Source organism: Pseudophryne corroboree, chromosome 2 (assembly GCF_028390025.1).
Source record: "Pseudophryne corroboree isolate aPseCor3 chromosome 2, aPseCor3.hap2, whole genome shotgun sequence".
NCBI lineage: Eukaryota > Metazoa > Chordata > Amphibia > Anura > Myobatrachidae > Pseudophryne > Pseudophryne corroboree.
The window spans coordinates 530,366,301-530,380,255 of NC_086445.1; the positions used below are offsets into that span (position 1 = coordinate 530,366,301).

General features: G+C 45.5%; 1 protein-coding gene across 2 annotated transcripts in view; it reads left to right on the forward strand.

Moving 5' to 3' along the window:
• NFYC (nuclear transcription factor Y subunit gamma) overlaps positions 1 to 12,986 on the forward strand; it is a 226,727-nt gene extending 213,741 nt beyond the window's left edge. For both annotated transcript variants that reach the window (XM_063954213.1, XM_063954214.1), the window contains exons 8-10: positions 8,521 to 8,625; positions 11,926 to 11,985; positions 12,077 to 12,986. In XM_063954213.1, the coding sequence (XP_063810283.1) occupies positions 8,521 to 8,625; positions 11,926 to 11,985; positions 12,077 to 12,196 (285 nt within the window). In that variant the 3' untranslated portion in view covers positions 12,197 to 12,986. The remainder of the gene's footprint in view (positions 1 to 8,520; positions 8,626 to 11,925; positions 11,986 to 12,076) is intronic.
• The last annotated feature ends 969 nt before the right edge of the window (positions 12,987 to 13,955 follow it).

Sequence of the window (13,955 nt, forward strand, 5' to 3'; positions counted from 1 at the left end):
GTGCCCGGCCGAGAAGGGTGCAATCTAGGTGGCTCTCCTAAAGAGCTGCTTAGAAAAAGTTTAGCTTAGGTTTTTTATTTTACAGTGAGTCCTGCTGGCAACAGGATCACTGCAACGAGGGACTGAGGGGAGAAGAAGTGAACTCACCTGCGTGCAGGATGGATTGGCTTCTTGGCTACTGGACATCAGCTCCAGAGGGACGATCACAGGTACAGCCTGGATGGTCACCGGAGCCGCGCCGCCGGCCCCCTTGCAGATGCTGAAGTCAGAAGAGGTCCAAAATCGGCGGCTGAAGACTCCTGCAGTCTTCTAAAGGTAGCGCACAGCACTGCAGCTGTGCGCCATTTTCCTCTCAGCACACTTCACACGCAGTCACTGAGGGTGCAGGGCGCTGGGGGGGGGCGCCCTGGGAGGCAAAATGTAACCTATATAAAGGCTAAAAATACCTCACATATAGCCCCCAGAGGCTATATGGAGATATTTAACCCCTGCCTGGATTCACTAAATAGCGGGAGACGAGCCCGCCGGAAAAGGGGCGGGGCCTATCTCCTCAGCACACGGCGCCATTTCCTCTCACAGCTCCGCTGGTCAGGACGGCTCCCAGGTCTCTCCCCTGCACTGCACTACAGAAACAGGGTAAAACAGAGAGGGGGGGCAAATTTATGGCGATATTTTTATATATAAAGCAGCTATAAGGGAGCACTTATTATAAGGCTATCCCTGTTATATATATATATAGCGCTTTTGGTGTGTGCTGGCAAACTCTCCCTCTGTCTCCCCAAAGGGCTAGTGGGTCCTGTCTTCGTTAGGAGCATTCCCTGTGTGTCTGCTGTGTGTCGGTACGTGTGTGTCGACATGTATGAGGACGATATTGGTGTGGAGGCGGAGCAATTGCCAAATATGAGGATGTCACCCCCTAGGGAGTCGACACCAGAATGGATGCCTTTATTTATGGAACTACGGGATAGTGTCAACACGCTAAAGCAGTCGTTTGACGACATGAGACGGCCGGACAATCAATTAGTGCCTGTCCAGGCGACTCAAACACCGTCACGGGCTGTAAAACGCCCTTTGCCTCAGTCGGTCGACACAGACCCAGACACAGGCACTGACTCCAGTGGTGACGGTGACGAATCAACCGTATTTTCCAGTAGGGCCACACGTTATATGATTTTGGCAATGAAGGAGGCGTTACATTTAGCTGATACTACAGGTACCACTAAACAGGGTATTATGTGGGGTGTGAAAAAACTACCTATAGTTTTTCCTGAATCAGAAGAATTAAATGACGTGTGTAATGAAGCGTGGCTTGCTCCTGATAAAAGGCTGATAATTTCAAAGAAATTATTGGCATTATACCCTTTCCCGCCAGAGGTTAGGGAGCGCTGGGAAACATCTCCTAGGGTGGACAAGGTGCTAACACGCTTATCTAAACAAGTGGCGTTACCCTCTCCTGAGACGGCCGCACTTAAAGATCCATCAGATAGGAGGATGGAAAATATCCAAAAAAGTATATACACACATGCAGGTGTTATACTACGACCAGCTATAGCGACTGCCTGGATGTGCAGTGCTGGGATAGTTTGGTCAGAGTCCCTGATTGAAAATATTGATACCCTGGACAGGGACAATATTTTACTGTCATTAGAACAAATAAAGGATGCATTTCTTTATATGCGTGATGCACAGAGGGATATCTGCACACTGGCATCACGGGTAAGTGCTATGTCCATTTCGGCCAGAAGAGCTTTATGGACGCGACAGTGGACAGGCGATGCGGATTCAAAACGGCATATGGAAGTTTTGCCGTATAAAGGGGAGGAGTTATTTGGAGTCGGTCTATAAGATTTGGTGGCCACGGCTACAGCCGGGAAATCCACCTTTCTGCCTCAAGTCACTCCCCAACAGAAAAAGGCACCGACTGTTCAACCGCAGCCCTTTCGTTCCTTTAAAAATAAGAGAGCAAAGGGCTATTCATATCTGCCACGAGGCAGAGGTCGAGGGAAGAGACAGCAACAGGCAGCTCCTTCCCAGGAACAGAAGCCCTCCCCGGCTTCTACAAAAGCCTCAGCATGACGCTGGGGCTTCTCAAGCGGACTCGGGGACGGTGGGCGGTCGTCTCAAAAATTACAGCGCGCAGTGGGCTCACTCGCAAGTAGATCCCTGGATCCTACAGATAATATCTCAGGGGTACAGGTTGGAATTAGAGACAGATCCACCTCGCCGTTTCCTGAAGTCTGCTTTACCAACGTCCCCCTCCGAAAGGGAGACGGTTTTGGAAGCCATTCACAAGCTGTACTCTCAGCAGGTGATAGTCAAGGTACCTCTTCTACAACAAGGGAAGGGGTATTATTCCACTCTTTTTGTGGTACCGAAGCCGGATGGCTCGGTAAGGCCTATTCTAAATCTGAAGTCCTTGAACCTGTACATAAAGAAGTTCAAGTTCAAAATGGAGTCACTCAGAGCAGTGATAGCGAACCTGGAAGAGGGGGATTTTATGGTATCCTTGGACATCAAGGATGCGTATCTCCACGTTCCAATTTACCCCTCACACCAGGGGTACCTCAGGTTCGTTGTACAAAACTGTCACTATCAGTTTCAGACGCTGCCGTTCGGATTGTCCACGGCACCTCGGGTCTTTACAAAGGTAATGGCCGAGATGATGATTCTTCTTCGAAGAAAAGGCATATTAATTATCCCATACTTGGACGATCTCCTAATAAGAGCAAGGTCCAGAGAACAGCTAGAGATGGGATTAGCACTGTCTCAAGAAGTGCTAAAACAGCACGGGTGGATTCTGAATATTCCAAAATCCCAGTTAATGCCGACAACTCGTCTGCTGTTCCTAGGGATGATTCTGGACACGGTTCAGAAAAAGGTTTTTCTCCCGGAGGAAAAAGCCAAGGAGTTATCCGAGCTTGTCAGGAACCTCCTAAAACCAGGAAAGGTGTCTGTACATCAATGCACAAGAGTCCTGGGAAAAATGGTGGCTTCTTACGAAGCAATTCCATTCGGCAGATTCCACGCAAGAATTTTCCAAAGGGATCTGTTGGACAAATGGTCAGGGTCGCATCTTCAGATGCACCTGCGGATAACCCTGTCTCCAAGGACAAGGGTGTCTCTTCTGTGGTGGTTGCAGAGTGCTCATCTATTGGAGGGCCGCGGATTCGGCATACAGGATTGGATCCTGGTGACCACGGACGCCAGCCTGAGAGGCTGGGGAGCAGTCACACAAGGAAGAAACTTCCAGGGAGTATGGACGAGCCTGGAAACGTCTCTTCACATAAACATTCTGGAACTAAGAGCAATCTACAATGCTCTAAGCCAGGCAGAACCTCTGCTTCAGGGAAAACCGGTGTTGATCCAGTCGGACAACATCACGGCAGTCGCCCATGTGAACAGACAGGGCGGCACAAGAAGCAGGAGTGCAATGGCAGAAGCTGCAAGGATTCTTCGCTGGGCAGAGAATCATGTGATAGCACTGTCAGCAGTGTTCATCCCGGGAGTGGACAACTGGGAAGCAGACTTCCTCAGCAGACACGATCTTCACCCGGGAGAGTGGGGACTTCATCCAGAAGTCTTCCACATGCTGGTAACCCGTTGGGAAAGACCAATGGTGGACATGATGGCGTCTCGCCTCAACAAAAAACTGGACAGGTATTGCGCCAGGTCAAGAGATCCGCAGGCAATAGCTGTGGACGCGCTGGTAACGCCTTGGGTGTACCAGTCGGTGTATGTGTTTCCTCCTCTGCCTCTCATACCAAAAGTATTGAGAATTATACGGCAAAGAGGCGTAAGAACGATACTAGTGGTTCCGGATTGGCCAAGAAGGACTTGGTACCCGGAACTTCAAGAGATGATCACGGAAGATCCGTGGCCTCTACCTCTAAGGAGGGACTTGCTTCAGCAGGGTCCCTGTCTGTTTCAAGACTTACCGCGGCTGCGTTTGACGGCATGGCGGTTGAACGCCGGATCCTAAAGGAAAAAGGCATGCCGGAAGAAGTCATTCCTACTTTGATTAAAGCAAGGAAGGAAGTAACCGTGCAACATTATCACCGAATTTGGCGAAAATATGTTGCGTGGTGCGAAGATCGGAGTGCTCCGACGGAGGAATTTCAACTGGGTCGATTCCTACATTTCCTGCAATCAGGATTGTCTATGGGTCTCAAATTGGGATCTATTAAGGTTCAAATTTCGGCCCTGTCGATTTTCTTTCAAAAAGAATTGGCTTCAGTCCCTGAAGTCCAGACTTTTGTTAAGGGAGTGCTGCATATACAGCCTCCTGTGGTGCCTCCAGTGGCACCGTGGGATCTCAATGTGGTTTTGGACTTTCTAAAATCTCATTGGTTTGAACCACTAAAAAAGGTGGATTTGAAATATCTCACATGGAAAGTGACCATGCTTCTAGCCCTGGCTTCGGCCAGGAGAGTGTCAGAACTGGCAGCTTTATCTTACAAAAGCCCATATCTGATTTTCCATTCGGACAGGGCAGAACTGCGGACTCGTCCGCATTTTCTCCCTAAGGTGGTGTCAGCATTTCATCTGAACCAGCCTATTGTAGTGCCTGCGGCTACAAGTGACTTGGAGGACTCCAAGTTACTGGACGTTGTCAGAGCATTAAAAATATATATTGCAAGGACAGCTGGAGTCAGAAAATCTGACTCGTTGTTTATATTGTATGCACCCAACAAGATGGGTGCTCCTGCGTCTAAGCAGACGATTGCTCGTTGGATCTGTAGTACAATCCAACTTGCACATTCTGTGGCAGGCCTGCCACAGCCTAAATCTGTAAAGGCCCACTCCACAAGGAAGGTGGGTTCATCTTGGGCGGCTGCCCGAGGGGTCTCGGCATTACAACTTTGCCGAGCAGCTACGTGGTCAGGGGAGAACACGTTTGTAAAATTTTACAAATTTGATACTCTGGCTAAGGAGGACCTGGAGTTCTCTCATTCGGTGCTGCAGAGTCATCCGCACTCTCCCGCCCGTTTGGGAGCTTTGGTATAATCCCCATGGTCCTTTCAGGAACCCCAGCATCCACTAGGACGATAGAGAAAATAAGATTTTACTTACCGATAAATCTATTTCTCGGAGTCCGTAGTGGATGCTGGGCGCCCATCCCAAGTGCGGATTATCTGCAATAATTGTACATAGTTATTGTTAACAAATTCGGGTTATTGTTGAAGGAAGCCATCTTTCAGAGGCTCCGCTGTTATCATACTGTTAACTGGGTTTAGATCACAAGTTGTACGGTGTGATTGGTGTGGCTGGTATGAGTCTTACCCGGGATTCAAAATCCTCCCTTATTGTGTACGCTCGTCCGGGCACAGTACCTAACTGGAGTCTGGAGGAGGGTCATAGGGGGAGGAGCCAGTGCACACCACCTGATCTGGAAAAGCTTTACTTTTTGTGCCCTGTCTCCTGCGGAGCCGCTATTCCCCATGGTCCTTTCAGGAACCCCAGCATCCACTACGGACTCCGAGAAATAGATTTATCGGTAAGTAAAATCTTATTTTCTCCCTAAGGTGGTGTCAGTGTTTCACCCGAACCAGCTTATTGTGGTACCTGCGGCTACTAGGGACTTGGAGGACTCCAAGTTGCTAGATGTTGTCAGGACCCTGAAAATATAGTTTCCAGGACGGCTGGAGTCAGGAAAACTGACTTGCTGTTATCCTGTATGCACCCAACAAACTGGGTGCTCTTGCTTCTAAGCAGACGATTGCTAGTTGGATGTGTAGTACAATTCAGCTTGCACATTCTGTGGCAGGCCTGCCACAGCCAAAATATGTAAATGCCCATTCCACAAGGAAGGTGGGCTCATCTTGGGCGGCTGCCCGAGGGGTCTCGGCTTTACAACTTTGCCGAGCTGATACTTGGTCAGGGGCACACCCTGACTGAGGAGGACCTGGAGTTCTCTCATTCGGTGCTGCAGAGTCATCCGCACTCTCCCGCCCGTTTGGGAGCTTTGGTATAATCCCCATGGTCCTGACGGAGTCCCCAGCATCCACTTAGGACGTCAGAGAAAATAAGAATTTACTTACCGATAATTCTATTTCTCGTAGTCCGTAGTGGATGCTGGGCGCCCATCCCAAGTGCGGATTGTCTGCAATACTTGTACATAGTTATTGTTACAAAAATCGGGTTATTATTGTTGTGAGCCATCTTTTCAGATGCTCCGCTGTTATCATGCTGTTAACTGGGTTCAGATCACAGGTTGTACAGTGTGATTGGTGTGGCTGGTATGAGTCTTACCCGGGATTCAAAATCCTTCCTTATTGTGTACGCTCGTCCGGGCACAGTATCCTAACTGAGGCTTGGAGGCGGGTCATAGGGGGAGGAGCCAGTGCACACCACCTGATCCTAAAGCTTTTACTTTTGTGCCCTGTCTCCTGCGGAGCCGCTATTCCCCATGGTCCTGACGGAGTCCCCAGCATCCACTACGGACTACGAGAAATAGAATTATCGGTAAGTAAATTCGTATTTTTTTTTTTTATTTTTTTTTTTACACAAAAGGCTATCAGCCCCCCATCCAACGCCCTTGGATGGGGGGTGGGGGGGGGGAAGACAGCCTCGGGCTTCACCCCTGGCCCTTGGGTGGCTGGAGGGGGGGACCCCTTGATTTAAGGGGTCCCCACTCCTCCAGGGTACCCCGGCCAGGGGTGACTAGTTGTGGATTTAATGTCACGACCGCAGGGACCGATATAAAAGTGTCCCCCGGCTGTGGCATTATCTCTCTGGCTAGTGGAGCCCAGTGCTGGTGTTAAAAATACGGGGGACCCCTACGTCTTTTGTCCCCCGTATTTTTTGCACCAGGACCAGGCGCAGAGCCCGATGCTGGTTTTTAAAATATGGGGGAACCCCTGTAATCCCCCCCCCCATATTTTTATAACCAGGACCGGCTCAAAGAGCCCGGGGCTGGTTATGCTTAGGAGGGGGGACCCCACACATTTTTTTTCAGGATTTATTGAACACTTTTGTGAGGTCCATGAAGTCGAATCCAGGCCACCCACTATTCGTCAATTGTTCCTTTTTTTCGACAGCGGGACTGTCGAATTCGTTATTTATTGAGTATGTCGAATTCGGGTCCCAGCGGGAGGGTTTCGCCTGTCCAATTGTGTCGAATCCAAAAACGGTCGAATTCACGCCGGAATTCGACCGCAATTGAATATACCCCTAAATATGAAATGAAACTGGATATTAAATAATATAAGACCACTCATCTTTTGAACATAAAGCAATAAAATTAGTCAACTTACTACGTCTTTTGTCCCCCGTATTTTTTGCACAAGGACCAGGCGCAGAGCCCGGTGCTGGTTGTTAAAATACGGGGGAACCCCTGTCATTTTTTTTTTCCCGTATTTTTACAACCAGGACCGGCTCAAAGAGCCTGCGGCTGGTTATGCTTAGGAGGGGAGACCCCACGCATTTTTTTTCAGGATTTTTAACCATTTCACACCCCTTCCAACTGAAAAACATGCACTGATCTCTCCATATTATTGTAGTTAGTAAAAAAAAAAAATTTGAAAAAATCTATTAAATAATACTTGTGCCTCCTAAATAGACAACCAAGTAGATAACCCCTTCAAATATAAATAGATATGCTATTAGCAATAAAAAAAGCACCAAAAAATACATGTTTTAAAAAAAAAAAATTATTAGATCACGACAGAAAAATGAGGCGGAATGAAATTGACAAAATGACTGTCGAAAAGCACGGTTGTCGAATCGACATTCTTCAATTGAATATACTTTTGTCGAAAAGCCGCATTTTTAACATTGCAGACGTGGAATTGAAAAAATGTCGAATTGCAAAAAGTCGAAAATGAAACGGCAGGTTTTTTGTCGAAAAGTAGTAGTAGTAAAAGTTGTTGGCAAAAAAAATATATTAATATCTGTGTACTCTGTTTTGAATGTCATGATTGTGCTATTAATATGTGAATATTACACCAAAGAAGTTTTCCCTATTGTTAATGTCTCCATTGTAAATATTATTCATCAGAATAGATATTTGTAGACATTTTTATGTTTAGTGAAAGCAGCATGAATAAGGAAACCACTGATCATGGCCTGGGAGAATAGATCCAACAGCAGCCCATATATGGGGGCTGTTAGATATATGCTAAATGGGGATGTAGTCATGTGACTGGCGGTCAGCATACCGACGCCGGGATCCTGGCTGCCAAGATGCCGGCAGGGTGTCCATGACACCCATAGAGTGGGAATAGAACCTGTGGTGAGCGCAGCGAGAAACAGAGCCCGCAGCGTAGCGAGCACACCGAGCCTGCAAGGGGCTTCTTTGCGCTCACCCCCCTGCTGGGATCCTGGCGTCGGTATGCTGACCGCTGGTCACCCGACCCGCCAAATGGATAGGGTAAATGAATCTCTTCTAGTGAAAAGGGTAGTAGGGCATTCGTTCATATATTTTAAGCGACCACTTGTCAACCTGCTGAAGAAATCTGTTACCATAATTAATATTTCAGTGTAACTGATTTTTATTTTTTATTTTGTTTATTTTGCTTTTAGGTGCAGCTAAACACAGGTCAGCTACAGTACATACGTCTTGCTCAGCCTGTATCTGGAACTCAGGTTGTGCAGGGACAGATCCAAACCTTAGCCAATGCACAACAGGTAAATTTTTATTTATTTATTTTACTTTAACCATCTCCACATTTACATGTCAAAATATGATCTGTGTTGTTGAAGGCAAGGCTTGCTTTCAGATAAATGGTGCGTTTAATTTCCATCTGCAGGTAAAATGAGAATGAATCCGTAGAACAGACGGACTGACGTAACATTGCAAATTCAGCAGATCTGACTCCCCCACCATCCTGTCCAGTCAGGTGTGACAGAGGTTCAAGTTTCTTTTTTTTTTTTTTTTCCCCTTACTCCTTTTTCCTTCACACCAAGAAGGGCCTGGGCAGTGATGAATTTGGGTCTGCTGAATTTGAGGAATGTTTGAATGGTTCGTAAAACTCCCACTAAGCTTAGAATTTTGCTGGTCTAGTAATAATAATAATTTTATTTATAAAGCGCTCTTTCTCCAACAGGACTCAAAGCGCTTTACAGACTTCAAAAATAATGCACATAATACAGAATATTTACGTAAGACAGCAATAGATAAGTCACACAGACATAATAAAAGAAAACCTTAAGCACACAGAAAGCATAATGCATGACTGGTGTAGGCATTTTGGGTAATCACTTCCAAGAGTTGTGTATTCCACCCTCACAAGGTACCAAGTGCGGCAGCCATCTTGGGCGCACAGCGTAGGATTACCCAGGGTGGAAAAGTCTACCCCTAGAAGAGATAACACAAAATGGGGGTGATTTCAGAGTCCTAAAGTTCAGAGTAGGGTTCTGACAAAACCACCAGGTCCATGTATTTTTCATCCCATCCACAAGCGTACCAGATGAGGCAGCCATGTTGGGCGCACTTCGAAGGTTACACTGTAGGAGGTGACCCATACAAGGGCCCAGTGCATATATGGAAAAACTGACACTTGTGTAGTAGTATGATGTACCCTGTATGTAGGGCGCAATGGCAGTATGTGCAATCAGTGGAGGTAAACATTGCAGGAAAAGCACACAGTGGGGTGGTAGTGAAAAAAAAATGTTTATATACAGTGTGGCGAGCGCAAATGAGCCCCTTGCGGGCTCGCTGTGCTCGCCACGCTGCGGGCACAGTGGCGCGCTACGTGCGCCACGCTATTTTATTCTCCCTCCAGGGGGATCGTGGACCCCACGAGGGAGAATAAGTGTCGGTATGCCGACTGTCTGGATTCCGGCGCCGGTATACTGTGCGCCGGGATCCCGACAGCCGGCATACTGAAGACCCACCCCTAGAGCCTGCGCTGTTTCACATTCAAATATTGTTAACTAGTTTATAGGAATGTTCTTATAGGTAATGAGGTTTCCTTTTTGCATGCAAAAAGTCGTATGATCAGTATACCTGTGTAGCATGCGCTAGGATACAGTGCTTGTGTAACTGACCCAGTAAAGTGTCTGGTTGGTAACACCTAGTCTTACTTTTTTAATGTGTTTATGCCACTCAATGGTATACTAGCACTATGTAAATGTTGATGTTCATTGAACTTGTCCTTTGGACAGGTTTAGTTTTTTAAATGAGTCGTGCCTACAATGGGGGGTATTCAAATACCAGCGTTCAATGACCACTGGTAATTGTATTGCTGTGGGCTATCCTATTGGCCCTGATGCGGCACGCTCCTCCCCGATGCCAGCACTTATAGGGGATTATGCTTCGGGTGCCTCAGGCACCCAAAGCATAATCCGCGATAAGCGGGCTGCCAGTGCCGTGATAACACATGGGATCCCATGTGTTACTGTGGGATCGCAGGTCCATTTTCAGCTGCTGAAAACAGCCTGTAATAGGATACCACGAAAATGACCATCGGTCAGTATTCGCGATATCAGGCTATTTTTATCGTCTATAAACGGATCGGGGCTAATTCGATTCCTCCCAGTTTGTTTCTCCCCAATTGTAGCATTAGCAAGATAGCCTTTCATTTATCACGTTTTGTCTCTAGCTGGGAATACGTGAACATCTGGACTGTAGAGCTGAATTTTGAATTCACACCAAAAGAAGTTTTAATATAGGATAAAGGTTTGCCTCCTTTTGTAGGACCAGACAATTTATGTAACTTTCATGGGGATGTACACATTACCCGAGTACAGAACCTGGATTGTGCTTAATAATTAACCTTGTTCTTGTCTGTAAAGACAGCATGAACAGTTTAAGACCTGAAGCTCTGTCACGTTTAGTTTTTATTTTGTAGTGAAAGGTACGTTCAATGTCATGGTTTTAGGTAATGTGTCAGCTACATAAGTCTTGAGGCAGACTGCAGATACTCAAGGTTCTTCTGATATCTGGCGTTTACAATATGGGATCAGTTATGCCTTAAATTACACAAATTAGTCTACTGATCACAGTGAAAAGGCACTAGAATACATTTTATTTTTAGACCTCACCAAGGACCTTCTATTGCCATGCAAAAGCTTGCAGCTGTAGGCAGACTGCATTCATAAAGGTCACTGAAATCTTAATATCCGTAAACTACAGTAGGTGGTGTATGCAGTTAGTACCAAGTTTTTCTAATTTATTTTTTCTTTTTTTTTCCTTTAATTTTTGTCTCTAGATCATTTTACTATACTTTGCTTTTTATTTCTGCACAAAAAAAAGGCTGTTTCCTAAATTGGATAGTTTTATTTGTATGTAACCAAATCATAATAAGAATTTTGCTATAACTATATATAATATAAATAAATAAATAATATACTTGCACATGAGGTACAGCTCTCCCAGGTATGTAGTAATCTTGCCGGGTGCCAGCACTATATACATACACAAATATCCACAGGGGATGCACCACTCCAGGAGTCTGATAAAGTCACACTAATGCCATGTAATCAGCGGAGTACATGGCATTAGTGTGAATTTATCAGAGTCTTGGAAGAGTCCTGGAGTGCTGCACCCCCTGTGGATATAGAAATCTACAAAACGAGGTGAAATTTAAAAAAAAAAAGTGGTGGATGTGAAATGTGCTATTAGGTCACAATATAGCACTACACCATGCTGCATATAAAGTTACATTTCTGATGTTTTAAATAGGAACCAGTACAAAAGTTTAAGCATAGATTGATATGCTTGTATCTGTTTGTAATCCTTCAGTGAGCCAAATTGAATTAATTCAGAGCTAGTGAGAGTACATATTAGGAAAGAAGTACCTTTAGAGTAGTCCCAAAGAGAGCACCCACTAGAGGGATCTTGTTAAGCACACAGCTGCATCCCTTGTGGCCAAGGCTCCTTTTGCAATGACTGGTTCTATTGGAGTCATTATACTTTTTATTTCTAGACTTATTTTTGTCTTGGGATTGTACTAATAGTTTTTTTTTTTTGTTTTTTTTTTTCAGATTACACAGGCAGATGTCCAGCAAGGACAGCAGCAATTCAGTCAGTTCACCGATGGGCAGGTAACAGTGTAACAAAGGCAATCAACGTCTAGTTTTGCTGTCAAAATATAGGGGGGGAAATAATTTCTTAAAACGTATTTTCTTTTTCCAGCAACTATATCAGATCCAACAAGTTACCATGCAAGCAGGACAAGACCTCTCACAGCCCTTGTTCATCCAGTCCAGCGGTCAAGCAGCTGATGGGCAAGCTACACAGGTCACTGGAGACTGATGTGATGATCACAGGATGATGGGGGCAATGGAATATGGCGGGCATTCACAAACATATGCACGCACTGGGGTTCTTTTCATCTCCAGTGTATCAAAAGGGACAACCGTCCACCATAGTATGAGGTTGAATCTCGGTCATCCCTGCAGGATGTTTGGTGCATTCTCCAATGATTTTAGATTATAAACACAGTGCACAACAAAACTGAAAAGGAGTACCCGGAAAGAGGAACCTCCTCTCCTTTTGTTTTCCGCTAGAACATCCTGTAGTTTTGTTGCCTGTGCATCGCCTTCAAGTAATTTCCAGGCAGTAAAGCGCTTCGAAGGCAGATTGCACTTGTTTCATAGTATATTTGTAACAAATGTAAAACTTAGAGAGTAAATTAGTCAACAAGCACATTTGTGCAATGCTTTCTAAATGTCATTGGGGGGTTCTGCAAGGGCTAAAATGTTCACTTACCCGTTTGCCTTCTCTATGGTGACTGAAAATGTCCAGCTTCTCTTTTGCATCCAAACCATTCTCCTCCCCATCCCCATGTTTGCTTTCCACAATCCAACCTTTTGGGTTTTTTCTCTCTAAGTACTTGGTTGAAGGAATAGCCATTAATTAACCCTTGTGGTTCCCTAAAGTAAACAAGGTTTCTTGTTCAAATTGTCTGAGATCCATATTGGTAAATGTAAACAGAGGAGAAAACTGTCATTTTTTTTTTTTTCTTAAAGTATTGTGCTTGTCTGCATTAAATGCATGTGAACTATCTGCACAGACAGCAATAAAGTTTCTTTTTAGATACAAATTGTATTATGGTTTTCTTTGCTGACCCTTGGCCACATATTTACTGAACTAATAGAAATTGTCATCTAGAACCATGCACGCTTGCATGTTTAAACAATGTATTGAAGCAGGTAGATGGCTATATGTGTCACAGTATTTTTTACATGATATGGAACCCATAATATAAAATATTTGATTTAAGGTATGTATTTTTGTCTGTTTATCTTATGAATTTTTTACCCAATGCTAGAAAAAGCCATGAAACCCGTCTGGATTGCATGGAAAATAAGTTACATTTTCAAACGACAAAGGGGCTAATTCAGACCTGTTCGCTGCTGTACGTTTTCGCACAGCAGGTGATCAGGTCTGAACTGCGTATGCACTGCGCAAGTGCGATGGACCGCAGCGACGGGATGGTGCGACAAATCCAGTCGCACCGGTGATCGCAAGAAGATTGACAGGAAGAGGGAGTTTGTGGGTGGCAACTGACCGTTTTCAGGGAGTATCCTGAAAAACGCAGGAGGGACCAGGCATTTGGGAGGAGGATTCGTGACGTCCGCTTCGGCCCCGATCATCGCAGCGGCTGAGTAAGTCCTGAGCTGTGCAGAGACTGCACAAACTTCTGTTTGTACAGCTCTCCTGCACATGCGATCGCACCCTTGCACAGCGATTCCCCCCCCCCCATGTAGGCGGCAACTACCTGATCGCAGGGATGCAAAAAACGCACCCTAGCGATCAGGTCTGAAGTAGGCCCTAGGGCAGGTAAAATGTAAAGTGTTATCACAAATGTATTAAGCAGCTGAAATCAGAGATTGAAACTTATTGCACGAACAACATTTGTAGAGAATTGTGTATATCGGGTTAACAGTTACCCCCCCCCCCCCCCAAAAAAGAAGAAAAACTCAGCAAGATATGAAGACTTTGCATTTCCCCTCCAGAATAGAAGCTAGTTACAGGAGAAAATAATGCCTGTGTTGCACAGTAATCAAGG